This window comes from Miscanthus floridulus, chromosome 2 (genome assembly GCF_019320115.1).
Source record: "Miscanthus floridulus cultivar M001 chromosome 2, ASM1932011v1, whole genome shotgun sequence".
Lineage (NCBI taxonomy): Eukaryota > Viridiplantae > Streptophyta > Magnoliopsida > Poales > Poaceae > Miscanthus > Miscanthus floridulus.
This window is the reverse complement of record NC_089581.1, coordinates 12,036,793-12,050,868: the sequence shown is the minus strand read 5'-3', so window position 1 is coordinate 12,050,868 and position 14,076 is coordinate 12,036,793. Positions and strand designations below refer to the sequence as shown.

General features: G+C 48.5%; 2 protein-coding genes across 3 annotated transcripts; one reads left to right on the top strand and one right to left on the bottom strand.

The window, feature by feature from the left end:
• Positions 1-7,943: 7,943 nt before the first annotated feature.
• LOC136517173 (uncharacterized) lies at positions 7,944-10,563 on the top strand. 2 transcript variants are annotated; one of them, XM_066510700.1, is made up of 7 exons: positions 7,944-8,331; positions 8,440-8,547; positions 8,641-8,765; positions 8,874-8,974; positions 9,069-9,128; positions 9,692-9,791; positions 10,449-10,563. In XM_066510700.1, exons 1-6 carry the CDS (start codon positions 8,115-8,117, stop codon positions 9,774-9,776), a joined length of 696 nt encoding a protein of 231 aa, XP_066366797.1. In that variant the 5' UTR covers positions 7,944-8,114; the 3' UTR covers positions 9,777-9,791; positions 10,449-10,563. The 2 variants fall into 2 exon arrangements, 1 of the variants encoding a protein (XP_066366797.1); XR_010774234.1 differs by lacking the exon at positions 10,449-10,563 and having other exon boundaries at positions 8,874-9,000; positions 9,692-9,744.
• Positions 10,468-13,310, bottom strand: LOC136517162 (uncharacterized). Its single transcript, XM_066510689.1, has 2 exons — positions 12,698-13,310; positions 10,468-11,120 (listed from the first exon to the last, which is right to left on the bottom strand). The coding sequence occupies exons 1-2, from the start codon at positions 13,149-13,151 to the stop codon at positions 10,468-10,470; spliced, it is 1,107 nt and encodes a 368-aa protein (XP_066366786.1). The 5' UTR covers positions 13,152-13,310.
• Positions 13,311-14,076: the final 766 nt, after the last annotated feature.

The following is a 14,076-nucleotide window of genomic DNA, read 5'->3' as shown; positions in this document are numbered from 1 at the left end:
TCAGGCGTGGCAGTGATAACCTAGCGTCGGTCTTGTGACCAAACACTGAGCGTCTGACTGACCAGATGCTGGAAGGCAGTGTCCGGTCAGAGCTGACGTAGCTGCACAGAAGTCAGGGTAACTGACCGGATGCTGGTTGTGTTCGATCAAGTGCGACCGGACATGTCCGATCGAAGAAATGCGTCTCTAGGAGCTTACTAGAAATGACCGAACGCTGTGGTCCAGTGTCCGATCACTTTCTAACTGACACGTCCAGTCATGTCATGACTGTTAAGATCAGACGACTCCTGTTGAATGCAGGATGACACGTGGCTGGCATTGGGTGACCGGACGATGGGTCCAGCGTCCGGTCAATATGACCAGAGTGTTCGGTCACCCCGATCAGTGCCCAGTGAAGGGGTACAACAGCTCTATTTCGTGAGGGCTTCTATTTAAGCCACATGGCCAGCTCAAGCTCACTCTCTTGCACATTTTCATTGACATAGCAACCTTGTGAGCTTAGCCAAAGCTCTCCCACTCATCTCCATCATTGATCCATCAACTTTGTGAGATTGGGAGAGAATCCAAGTGCATTGCTTGAGTGATTGCATCTAGAGGCACTTGGTATTCGTGTTGCGCTGTGGATTTTACTTGTTACTCTTGGTGGTTGCCACCACCTATACGGCTTGGTGCAGCGGTGGAGGATAGGCACAAGTTGGTGATTGTTCATGGCCATCTCCGGTGATTATGAGGGGAGTTGTACCTTCCCCGGCAGAGTGCTGAAAGGTAACTCTAGTAAATTGCTTGTGTCATTGAGTTACCTCACTTGTGGGTAGGTTCTTGCGGTGTCCAATTATGTGGATGAGGTTTGTGACACACCTCTTAGCCACCGAACCACTAAGTGTTGGTCGACACAACGGGGACTAGCGTATTGGCAAGCACGTGAACCTCAGGAGAAAATTGGTTGTCTCTTGTCATTTGTATTCTCTCGGTGATTGGCGTAATCTTCATCTTGTGATTGGTTCATTCCTCTACACAGTGGTATAATCATCCTACTCACTCACTTACATTCTTGCAAACTAGTTGTAGCAAGCTCTTTAGTGTAATTAGAATTGAGAGCTTGCATTGTTATTCAAGTTCATCTAGCGAGTAGGATTGCAAGTGGTGTGTCAAGTGATCATTGCAACTAGAATTGTAGGATAGGTGGCTTGCAACCCTTATAGAGCTAGAGCAAGTTTGTATTTCACCATTTGTCATACTAATCAAATTGCTCTAGTTGATTTATAGAATTTAAATAGGCTATTCACCCCCCTCTAGCCATATTAGGACCTTTCACTCATCCTCCTCCTCCACAGATGGAGGCAACACCAGGGGCTCCATGGCTGGATAGCATGTCCGACCATGCCCTTCGATGCTTCAGGGCGTGCCGTCTATTTCTCCGACACTGTAGGTTTCTCCACTCTAGATTCTGGTGCAACACCGACAACTCCAGCCTCTGCTCTCGAGGACCAGGCCATTCCCACCATTGCCTCGGGCACTACCACCGACCCGTCCACTGCCGACACCAACCGTTCATCACCACCAAGTCCACCAGCAGGGGCGGTTAAGTCCTCCATTAGCTGCTGAGCACCCGAGGACTCTGGGACAGGAGCCACTGGCATTGCCTCTGCCCCGGGACCAGCCCTCAGCTACTCGTCAGTTTGGACATGCGGGGTCAGATCCTTCGCATGCCTCACGCTACGTTAGATCAGCTTGTCGGTCGCCAAAAGAGAGAAGGATACAACAACAAAATAACTCCAAGGCAAGGATACTTACGTGTCGGCCTACCGGTACACTTTTCTAAAATGGCACTGCCTACCCGAGCCCCAAGCCGTGGCCTTGGGGTCGATTCCAACGCCTTGGGGTGGAGGTTTCGCAGTCTCCGCCGTCGACCTCTCCTTTACCCGCCGCACCGAGACTCCCCTCGCCCGCTGCTTAGGGACTCCCTTCGCCTGCTGTGCGGGGACTCTCATTGCCTGCTGCTCGGGGACTCCTTCCCCTCCCTTCGATTGCCCCTCCGCGCGCGTGTTGCGTGGAGGCGCCTTAGTGCTCGGTGGAGGAGCCACTGGCACTTCATCATCATCCGACCACTCGGACATCGTGGCGCTCCACGTCCGAGTGGTCCGGTCACCGCCAAGCAAGATGCCGCTTGGCTTGAGGGGAGCGGCACCTGCTGTCTTTCTCTTCTTCTAGGCTAGCTCATCTGTCGCTGCCCTCTTTCCCCAGACTTTCTCCAACACCAGGGGGGCTACTCTTCGCCCAACAAGCATCTGCACCTTCGAACTCTGATGAGACGCTGGCTGCATCTTCCTCAGGTCGACTTGGTGGCCGAACGTCTACTGCCTGCGGCCAATCACCCCTCGGCAAGCCCAAGAAGTACACCGCTCTTTCCTACGAATGGATCTTTGCATAAGTGAATTAGTTCACTGCTCAGCAACAATCATGGATAAAAAGCATCATGAACAAAGCAATTGGGATGGTTACCTGAGGAGGCAGATTTGTTCAGTTGAAGGCCCTCGTCTACCTTGACACGCTGAACAAGGCATTTGGAGCGAATAGCTCTGTGGCCCGCTCTAGTACATCATCCCTCGTCGGCCTCTTCGGTCTCTCCTAGGTGTTGTCATCGTTGCCCTTAAAGTCAAAGCTTGGGTGGGCCCTCTCCTTGTAGGGCTGGACATGGCACACTATGAAGCTCACCACTACCAGTCTGTCGTTCATCTCCATGCCTTTTATCAGGTCGAGGAGTTCCCTCACCTATGCCATGTCGGTACTGCTCGATTTTTCTGACCAGCTCTTTTGGCTCTCCAGGATGTGGTCAATGTCGCAGTGGATTGCAGGATGGCTCTGCTTCATGTAGAACCACCTGGCGTTCCACCCCTTTAGAGAAGTATTTAGCGGTACAGTGATGTAATCGCTCGCCATTCCATCCCAGAGTTGCAGATATACACCGGCGACCACCTTGGAACCGCCGCCGCCCTTCTTCTTTAACCAGAACAGGTGTCTGAAGAGGTTGAAGTGCGGAAGAACCCCTAGATATGCCTCATAGAAGTGGATAAAGATCGAGATGTACAAGATGGTGTTTGGGTGGAGGTTGCATAGACTAATCACCTAGAACTCCAACAGATCCCTCAGGAAAGGATGACTAAGAAATCTCAACCCACGCTAGAAATAATCCTTAAACACCACTACTTCATCAGTATGAGGCATTGGGAAGGGCTCATCGCTAGCCGGCCGCCATCTAGTGGTGACGTGGTTAGGAAGAACACCCTCCTCCACCATCCTATTGATCTCCGCTTCACCATCCACGATGGCACCCATTCCTCATCATGGCTGGCTACGGTCGCCGTCTTTTTCGGCTTCACAACTCCTTTCTTCAGCACCATCTCTCAGATCTGGTTAGGAAGTGGCGGTGGAAGCACATGTGGATGTGAATCGGGAGTGCGAGGGCTGAGGATGAAGCTGAAATGGCAAAATGGCAAAGGTGGGAGCGCAGGGAGCGGCGGCGCAATTATAAAGCACTCCCCCCACCTTTCGTATTCGAGGGTTTGTGGGAAACCGCTCCCACGATTGGTGCCTCTCTGAATTCTCTATAACAGCAAGGTGGGCCATTATCTGGGCTTTCGCTCAACCGTGGCCCGTATCGCCCATTTATCTCCGTAATTTGTTATGGCTCGCCGAATATTCGCCGACTTCTTCACCAACTGTTACGGCTCAGTAATTACTACTGTATAGCCATTACTCCGGTCTTTTCTCTATGATTTGTTTTCTCTAAGATTTCCTCTTGTGGCTCGGGGACTGTGTCAGCATTACGTCTCGGTTCCTCACCGCATTGGGGATTTTCTTCTATTGACTGCTGTTTCTAACTCTAGCACCACGTGACCAAGTCACCTACTGTCAGGCTCGAGGGCTAAGTGGGCACACTTCACTTTGTGGTGAATGTGTTTTTTCTCATTTTGGGGCTACGCCCAGGGACTGACTGTCTGCTCGGTTGATCTTCTACTTTTCTTCTACTTTGGACCCTGGCATCACGTGACTACGACACCTACTGTCAGGCTTAGGGACTAAGTGGGCACACTTCACCTCGCGGTGAGTGTGTTTGCTTTATTCTGGAAGACTCCACGCCTCTTGAAGCTGAAGAAGACCATTTCTCTTTCTCGTGGTCGAACTCTAAGTGGGCACACTTGGTCCACTGTGAAGAAATTTTTGATTCTGAACTTGAGCTCCTTACACCCTTATGGCAAGCCATACTTGGGTTACACTGCTCGACGATGGTTCACACTGCTCGGCGACGGCTCATGCTGCTCGGCGACGGTTCACGCTGCTCGGTGATGGCTCACGCTGCTCGGCAATGGTTCACACTGCTCGGCGATGGTTCACACTACTCGGCGACGGTTCACGCTGCTCGGTGACGGCTCACGCTGCTCGGCGATGGCTCACACTGCTCGACGATGGCTCACGCTGCTAGGCAACGGTTCACACTGCTCGGCGATGGTTCACGCTGCTCGGCAAGTGCTCACAACTGCTCGGCAACTCATCACGGTGGTCAGACCATGAGTTTGACTGCTCGGCTTTATTCCTACCTGCTCGGACAAGCTCAAGACGACGTTGCACAACGAGTACAAGGTGCTCGGGGACTAGCTGTGGGGGGCACGACCCCGGATACTCACGGCAGATCACATGGGCTGTGCCCCCAGGGGCGGCCAAGCCCACCAGACGAAGCCTTGTGGGGCACGACACTGCTCGGCGCCTCCCACAAGACACCGGAAAGATATCATGAAGATACTACAAGATCTGTTAGGATACGTATGATCCCATGATTCCTGTAATCTGTTATTATTTTCCGGTTATCTCCCAGATCTAACCGACTTGTAACCCTGCCCCCCGGACTATATAAGGCGGGCAGGGACCTCCTCCAAACACACGCAATATCATACGATAGCCAATACAATTCAACAGACCACAAGAGTAGGGTATTACGTCATACTGATGGCCTGAACCTATCTAACTCGTGTGTCTCTATTGCCTTATTGTTCTCGATTACACGCATCTCTGCCGATCAATCTACCTTCGTGGGATACCCCTCGGAGGACTGTCGACGATATTCTGTCGACATAGAGAGTCGTTCAAACCGATAACAATCACACATGACGAAATACATATACAGTCAAAGTATACATAAAAACCAAATAAATATTTTGTGTTATAAACTTATTATAATACAAAAGAAAACTAGAAACTAGAAAAAGAACACAAAATATTTTAGAGAAAAAACGAACAAAATTAATTAGTCCAAGGTCTATAACGCTCATACGACGATTAATCTAATTCTTGGGCTAGAAAAAAGAATCACGGTAATAACAGAAAGACCAATCCCAAATAATATAGGTGTTAATGGAGATCAATTCAGAAGGAGAGTAAACAAGAAAGCACTAATTATATTTAACTAGCTAATTAGAGGGTTACTGTGGAAACACAAGAGATAGACAAAAAATAATAGAAAGACTACTTATTAATTATATAAGATACTATAAGAGATTAATATGGAAGAGGACAACAAATCATAGTACAACTAACATCATTAACTAGTTAATTAAAATATCATATAGCCAACAAATATATATGGTAAGAATTTTTATTATATATTTCTTAATATAAATATTGAGTAAAAAAATGTTGTGCTGTTGGGGGCCTATGGCCCCTGCCAGCCGTCTCCTTGGCTTTGCCCCTAAGCCCAGAACCTATTGTTGGGCAAAAAAAATTACTGATGCTTGAGCAACGCTTTGAACTTTCAGATGACAAACATACTTACAAATTGTCAGGTCTTTGCCTCACCAGTTGAAGCTGGATCATATCGTCATAACCGGGCCGTTGGTCTCTTAGGTCGGCCACTGCTGAAACTGAGGCAATTACTAGATGCAGGTAGTTTACTCTTGTGAGTCTTTAGCACCCCACCCACAAATGTAATGTCAAATTTGTCTCGTAAATTTTTAATTGGGAGATATTCCGTCCAATCTCTATACTTTGCTTATAACGAATAAAATCCTTCCCATTGTCGAAAGAACAACTGGTTACTGTTGTAATTTATTTGAAAACAGTGTTTGTTATAGCACGTGGTAGTAGAAAAGAAAGTTAGGTTGCCTATACTTCAAAATGTTATGTACCTTTAGATGTTCGAGGAGCAAAAATTAGTTGTTCTCTCGGCGGATAACGGGCGATAACATGGCATGAATAAGGCCTGTTCGGCTTATATTAAAGCCAACTGATAAGTCGGCGGATAAATCTGTGGATCTATCCCTCCTATTGCAATCCTGGGCCCCGCAGGACTCCACGTTGGCAACCGATTCGATCGATTAAGGATGACGAAGAACTAGTTAGGCCCCGTTTAGATTCAAAAATTTTTGGATTTTGGCTCACTGTAGCATTTCGTTTGTATTTGGTAATTAGTGTCTAATTATGGACTAATTAGGTTCAAAAGTTTCGTCTCGCGATTTCTCGATCAACTGTGTAATTAGTTTTTTTTTTCGTCTACATTTAGTACTCCATGCATGTGCCGCAAGATTTGATGTGACGGATACTGCGCAAACTTTTTTGGAATCTAAACATGCCCTTAATTAAAATATCATATAGCCAACTAACATCGCCTTTTCTCTCCTGCTCTCTCTGTCTTCCTCCTTTTGGACCCATCAACAAGCGTGCAGTCCACAGCAGCAGTAGGCAAGTAGCACGACCGACGGACGACGGCCAGATCCCAGATCACACATTCCCATTCCGATCCGAACACTAGCCAAGACCCAAGAGTGGCAAGTGGTACAACGCAGCGGTCAGTTTCGTTACGCCAAACTGCAGCAAATGATGTGTAAACCGGTCGCTTTCCTATACGACGATGATGATAAGCTTTGCTTGCTTACACGTATATTTTCGCATGGCCTTTTGTAGTTTTGTCAACGCTTCACGTTCGTTCTTGTCCCTCGGCACACGGTATGCAAGCCTGATTTTTTTTTTTTTTTGAGTTTGATGCAAGCCTGATTTTACTTGTATTGCTTGCTAGATCGAGTGACATTAGCAACAAGAGGCAAAAATTAACATGCTGGGGATCGGAAGCCAAGCAAGCCTAGCTACATGCTAATGCTAGTGCTCCAGAGATCAGATCTATCTGTGTCGCGCTTTTTTTTATGTATGCCGGGATCGATCATGACACAGCATGATTATACTAATCTATATTAGTTAGTAATCTGATTATTGGAAGTTAGCTCGAATCTGATTCATGGAGATAACACCAGAATACGGGGAGAGGGAATCCAGTATTCGGCTTCGTGGCACACGCTCATCTCTCTACCAGTTAGTTCGAATTGAAAGATCGATGCTGCCATTTGGAAAATGTCTTCCACTTCCAGCGTCACCGTCATATCAGTGCAAAAAGGGAGCGAATGCGATTCTATAACTTTTCTCAAGCCTAACGAGCAAGCTGGTGCTGTACGTGTTATGCGTGCGATATTAAAAATGCCGCTGCAGTGCAAGTGTAGCTAAAGGAAGCTAAAAAGACTGGCCTCGTTCGGCTGACCTTGAATCTGATCTGTTTTTTTTTTATCCGAAACAGTATTTTTCTCTCACAAAAATTCAGTATCTATAGTGTTTTTTCAGCTGGTACAGTTTTTTTTTTCAGCCGAACACAGCCACCCATGTCGCGCGGTGCCAATGCGGTGAGCGGTGCGATCCACGCATCGTCTGGGCTGGTTGTTGCTCCTTGTTGGTGTCGTGGATTCCTATGCAGAAGGCACAAGGTGCACGTAGCCACGTAGTACCTATCATTCTTCCTTTGCATGCTTCTACCAACTGGACTAGTGGAGCGCCGTAGTGGCGAGTGTCCCCGGCTTGCATCTTGCATGGATTCCGCGGCGTGCTCCGATTCGGTGTCGCCGTCGGTGTGGCCGGCGGCGGCGTCGTGAAGGCGGAATCGTCATGTCACCCGTTCATGCTACCGGAAGACGTACCACTTACGTAAGCTGGACTGGACGCCCCGTAAAGTTTGGAGGCCCACGGGCAGAGGAAGCGCAATCCCACCCGCTGTCCCCCCACGCTGCCACGCACGCCTAGCCATGAGCTCCATCCAGTCGCCCGCCGCGCCGCCGGCGAGACCGCCTCTCCGGCGCAGCACGACGGCAGCAGCGTCTCCCCTCCGGAGACCCTCACAGCCGCAGCCGACGCCACCGGCGCCTCCGAGCATCGCCTCCCGCCGCGCCGCGCTCGTCGCACTCGTCCTGGCCGCGGCGGCGCCGGCACGCCCCGCTGCCGCCGCCTTCTCCCTCGGCATCCGTACGACCGCATCCCACGCCTCGCCTACCAGCTTTCTCGGCTCCGCAGTGACTGACCGGGCCTCTCTCTTGTCTTCTCTCCTGTTCCTCTTTGTGTTGGCGCGCGCAGCTGGGCCCAAGGAGCTGCTGCGGGAGCAGAAGAAGAAGTCGGCGTCCTACCTCCTCGCGCCCATCGCCGCCTCCCGGGACACCCTCGTCAAAGCCCACGCACTTCTCGGTAATTCCGTGTCCTTGGCAGCGTTCAAACTTGCCTAATCTGGTCGGACGTCCAGGAAATTCTTAGCAACCGTGCCTGTGCGATGCAATGTAGCTTCGCCGAGTGCGTCTGCTGAGGACGCCGAGGAGGTGAGGGGACGGATCGGTGCGGCAGGGAGGGACTGCGTGCCGCGGCAGAGGAACTCGATTGTCGCGTTCCAGTCGCGGACTGGCGTTGAGGTTGGGGCTTTTCACTTTCACTTTTTTTTTTGAAAGATGCTTTTCACTTTCACTTGCATGGCTAGTTTGTTTTTGATGCTCCAGGTGTTTGATGGAATTACCCTGTAGGTGTGCACATTCAGCTTGATACTGAAGAACGCCGCTTCGCTGCTCGCCAATAAGGATCCCCTCAAGGTTGAAGCTGATACTAGGCTTGGGGAGCTCATACAGTATGTCTAGAGCTAGCTAGCATCACGTGAGACTCACAGAATTGCTGTTTATTGTATTGAGTAAACTTTGGCTCATTGACCTTGTCTTGTACAGGTTATTCTCTGACTTGGGAACCCTGGCGGACAACAGTAATTTTGAGCTCGCAGATGATAGGTGAGTAATGCCAACGCACATATTCAGCCTGTTCGGTTGGCTGGTTCGTGAAGAAATACTGCTGGCTGGTTTGCGTGAGAGAAAAATACTGTTCCGGCTTACGATCGTTTACGACAAGCCACTGCCAAACGAACAGGCTGATTTTTTCTTTCGTTAAACCCTGGATCTGAAACATGTGTGACCTATTAATATTCTGGCCTCTTACTAGTAGCAACTTGATGTTTCCTATGGCAACTTTCTCATGTTTTTGTATCTTCTGTTAGGATATTAAAAAAATTATATATGGACAGCCATTTCTTCCTCTGTTGTTGATTTTGTAAATAAAGGAGTTGTATATCTTATATCATCATCTCACCATAGGAGTTACCGGGAACAAACTGCTGCAATATTGTCGAAGCTCCTAGTGTGGATTGTCTTCTAACGTGAAATGAATGGATTTGTACAAATTTTATTTTGAATACTCTGTACATGTTCAAATAAATAAGCCTTGATTTTCTATGATATTGTTTCAAAGTATATGAATTTAGTAAATGCTGGCATTGACCAATTTCAGTGTCCTGCAGAGAGAAGATGAAGGAAGGCTTGCTGAGCACTATCTCTGCCCTCGACAAATTTGAACAGAGTGTTAAAGACTGTTTAGGTGTTTAGACCTTTTTTTGCCAGGTCGGATCACATTTTTTCAAGGATTTTTAAAATGACCTATTGTTTTTATTTTCCTTCTATCTTTGAGGTAAAGTTTCATTTGCGTTTGCTCATTAGGGACTTCTGTTGAACAAATACTTTGTTCATTTGATCTGATATATGATATTTATGGTACAAGAATGCTTGCCTGTAAAGACAAACTAGAATTAAATTACCATAACTTATAAGGATATTTGTTCAAAGCGTGGTAGCTGTCCAAGCAGGCCCTATACCAAATTTTGTTTTCAGCTACCATTTTCAGGGTTCTCTCTGTTGTTCTCCACAGCTTATCATCTTGTTTATGAACATTATAAAATCTGTACTACTTATCTATGTATACCTTAGGCTTCTAGTTTCTGTAAATCCTGCTATCCATTAAATTACACGGGACTAAAATTTAATGAGTATTTTCTTTCCTTTTGATCTTTATGTGCCATAATTTAGTTATATGTCAATAAGTATGCATTGATGGTTTGGGATAAAATGTAATTTCTTGAAGTTGAAATAAATGTGTGTAGGGTAGGCAAAACCTTAATAATATATTTTTCATGACAAGATTTGATGTATTATCTCAGATAAAAAATATTGTACAAAAATCATATCAGGGTTTGAATGCTAATGAATTATGCACACCATCAGATGAAAAGAAAGAGGTAATTCAACTTTCCAAGTAATGATCCAGTGGACACATGATCTGGTCATCTGGTGAGGCATAGGCTTCCACAAAATACAGTCTGCAGCATGGCGTCCCGTCCTCCGGATTTTTTTCCATTGATCTAGGCAGTCTCCTCAGTTTATCAAATAGGTTCTCTGGGTGACTTAGCAACCCAAAATGTGCTTCCGGATCTCCAATTTGTGACAGTGTTACCTGGGAGAACCCAATAGAAGGCAGCAGGAGGTCAGGGCTGTCATGGTAGAAATGGTACATCGTTGGAGAGAGCAATGTCGCGTTCTTGTTCATGAAATCAGCCAGGAGCACTGTGCTGGCTGAGGAGCGGCTAGCTGCAATGTTTTCGAGGACTTGCATTGCATCTGCATGGTGAAGGTAATAGATGATGCCTTCAAGCACCCATATGGTGTTCCTTTCAGGAACATACCCACAGCTCTGCAGCTTTGTTATCCAGTCTCCATCTTGTATGTTGGCAGGAACCCTAATCAATGATTTTGCCATCACGGTGAGTTTCTGGTGATTTGCAGAACTCATTGCTTCGTGCAGAAGATCAGATTTCATTTCTAGGAGCTCCGGGAAATCAAGTTCAAATACCGTGCATTCCTTTAGGCAGCTCAGACGATAGGCTCTTGCATCCATCCCTGAAAGAGAGAGAGAGAGAGAGAGAGAGAGAGAGAGAGAGAGAGAGAGAGAGAGAGAGAGAGAGAGCATTGTTTGGTTGTCAGAAGGAGCCTTATTCTAGGTAAACTTATCTGCAAATGAAGATGCCTTTTTGTAAAACAGATTTTAACTAAGCTTGCTTCATGTACCACAAAATGTGGCATTCTTGCTCCAGCTTTGCACATTTGTTTCAAAACATTAGATTAGAAGTTGTAATGTATGATTTACCAGAATTGTTGAACTTGAGGTTTAGGTGAGGGACTGAGGGCATTATATCCAATTGAGAATCCAAGAAAGTATTTCTTTGTTTTCAAAGAACCAGAATCAATTTCTGCATCTCAGTTATTTTGTTATGCAAAGTGAGTGCATGCCTTGTTCTACCTGTTTCATTCAATTGCAGAGAAGACACCACAGGTTATAGGATCTGACACTCTCTCACCAGCATTATCAAATCCAACGTTTTGCCATGCTCACAATTGTTCAAATGCATCCAAAGTTTGCTTTTGGGTTACCATTACTCTATATGAAGGTGAAATTAGTCTGTTGCTGTTATGTATAGTGTTGGCACCCTTAGCTGCAAGCCAAAAGTTTTTCTTGTAGGATACAGGGCAAAAGTTTCCTGGTCCGCATCTTGCTAACTGCCAACTGATTAGGCCGGCTGAAGGGATCTAACAGAAGACACCAGTATCATCAAGGACATAAATATCAGTGCGTGATGTTGATGTGCTCTTCTTTTTTTTTTTGAAAGAATGTTGATGTGCAGCTGTCCCATTACTGGACATGCTTCCATCAAAATGGGCAGCGCCAGGATAGCTTTCTTCTTGCTGTAATGTGGCCAGGTGTCTTCATTCCGATCCACAATTGCTTCCTTTTGTTTCCTTTTCCATCTCATACAATCGCCTCGTGTGTATACACAATCCTTTTTTTCGTGTCCAACAATGGGCGCTTAAGTTTGGCGCCACAGATAAAATGGACAGCGTGGATGATGACCAGCCAAGTTATTTACAAACGGAGAATATGCTGCCATGAATTAGTCTCCTGCTTGCAGATATATTTTTTGTGGCTAACTAGGTGTAGGCGTGTTCAGTGTGAGGTAATATGTGGTCCTCAATACTGAGGTGGCTGCGGTGACGTCATCAATGTCAATGGCTGTGTACTCTTAGGATGACTGTTTTTGTGAGCGTCTACATCTATAGTATGTTTCGAAGAAAAACTCCCTGATGTGATTTTAGTCAGGCTGTCAAAACAAAATCTCACACACTCGTGATTCGTGAAACAATTAACGGATCGTGTTGTCATTTTGATATTTCAGTGCTCTTCATTCATTCATCATCCATGTGTATCGATCTATTGCGTAAGCTCACAAAAAAGAAGAAGAATGCGTCGAGTATCATGCGCGGGTGTTTGTACATGCTTTGATGCGTTGATCATGCAAGGCATGCATGCATGCAAAGAACGGCGCTGCGCAGCATGCAAATGCAATAGCCAATAATTTTGACGAGCACCACGGCATCATGCAGGGGCGCAGGGCAGAGGGTAGTGTTGTGCGTATACTAACCTGCGCCGAGGATCACGACCTGCGGGTCGCCGCCGAGCGCGGCGACGGCGGCCTCGATGCGGGCGTCGAACCAGAGCGTCCTGACGGCGATCATGACGCCGTGCACCTCCCTGGCGCCGGCGCGCTCGTCGCGCCGCATCTTGTCGTGCAGGCCCCTGAGGTAGCGCTCCCCGGCCAGCACCCCCGCCGCCGGGTCGCGCACGGCGCGGCCCCACAGCGCCCGCACCGCCGCCGTCTGGCACGCGCTCTGTAGCACGGGCCCCCACTCCGCCTCCACCCGCGCGTGCAGCGCCCGCACGCCCTCCGGCGCCAGCTGCGCCATCGCCACCGCGAACTCGCCCTCGCCTTCTCCTCCTCCTTCTTCTTCGACTCCGCCGTTGTCGTCGTCCCTCCCCACGTCGCCATTCATGCACGGCAGCTCCACCTCTTCCTCTTTCTCCTGCTTCGACGACATGGTGGCCAGCAGCAGCAGCGCTAGCTATATATGCTTGCTATGCTAGGTAGCCAATGAAGTGCTCGGGCCGGCAAGCAAAAGCTACTAGCAAGTTCACCATATTCTACCGTACCAGCGGCAGTGTCGTGAGTGTGTGATCTCCAAAAGACATGGCTAGCTGTTGCTGTACATGATGGTTGGTTTTGTATGGTGAGTGGGAAAGGCGGGAGCCCGCCGGAAGAGATAAGAAAAGAGGACCACACGTACGCAACCCTGGCCAGCCAGCACCAGTTCGCGCGCTCGTGTGTGTACGATGCGTAGCGCCCGGGGGCACGGGTGGCGCGCGTTTTTCCGGCGCTTCGCTTCGCCTAGCTCCGTCTCCGTGGGCGCGCGCGGGCCGATCGGACTGTAGCGCGACGGCGACGGGCGGCGGGCGATGTGGTTAAGTGGTTTGTGGTGTACGGAGTACTTATTAATTAGTTGGCGCAGGGGAGGACCAGCAGACTGCAGCTGTCGTCGTGGACGGGGAGAGGAGCGGACAAGCACGTGCGCCGTGCGCGCGCCCGCCCACCCGTGACGACAAGGTGCCTGCGCGGCTGCGCCGGACCTTCCGATCCGTCCACAGCTCGAGCTCCGGGCTCTACGACCGGGCGCGTAGCTATTGCGTGCTGTGGCTGACTGGCTGTGGTAGAGAGGCGTAGAGCTGGGACAAAATATTTCAGCTCTGGGCAATGCAAATTCTCAGCTATTGCACGCCAAGATGGTCTTCAGCCAGCGGATAGTGTCGATCGAACAGAAGCGTCCAGAGATCACTCATCCACGCTGTTGTTGGTGGCCAGTCGTACTCGCTCACTGACTCGCCGTCGCCGGCCGTGTACCTGACGAAACAAATGGCACGCACATCCGTTCCCCCTCTCTGATTACTCAGCCAAAGAAACACAGAGCA

What these genes read in the sequence shown, in the direction of transcription:
- LOC136517173 (XM_066510700.1), top strand. Translation starts at nt 8,115, where the DNA reads ATGAGCTCCATCCAGTCGCCCGCCGCGCCGCCGGCGAGACCGCCTCTC. An exon ending in AGGCTTGGGGAGCTCATACA is followed by an intron (nt 8,975 to 9,068) that starts GTATGTCTAGAG and finishes TGTCTTGTACAG; the next exon opens with GTTATTCTCTGACTTGGGAA. An exon ending in TTTGAGCTCGCAGATGATAG is followed by an intron (nt 9,129 to 9,691) that starts GTGAGTAATGCC and finishes AGTGTCCTGCAG; the next exon opens with AGAGAAGATGAAGGAAGGCT.
- LOC136517162 (XM_066510689.1), bottom strand. Translation starts at nt 13,151, where the DNA reads ATGTCGTCGAAGCAGGAGAAAGAGGAAGAGGTGGAGCTGCCGTGCATG. An exon ending in GGTCGTGATCCTCGGCGCAG is followed by an intron (nt 11,121 to 12,697) that starts GTTAGTATACGC and finishes TCTCTCTTTCAG; the next exon opens with GGATGGATGCAAGAGCCTAT.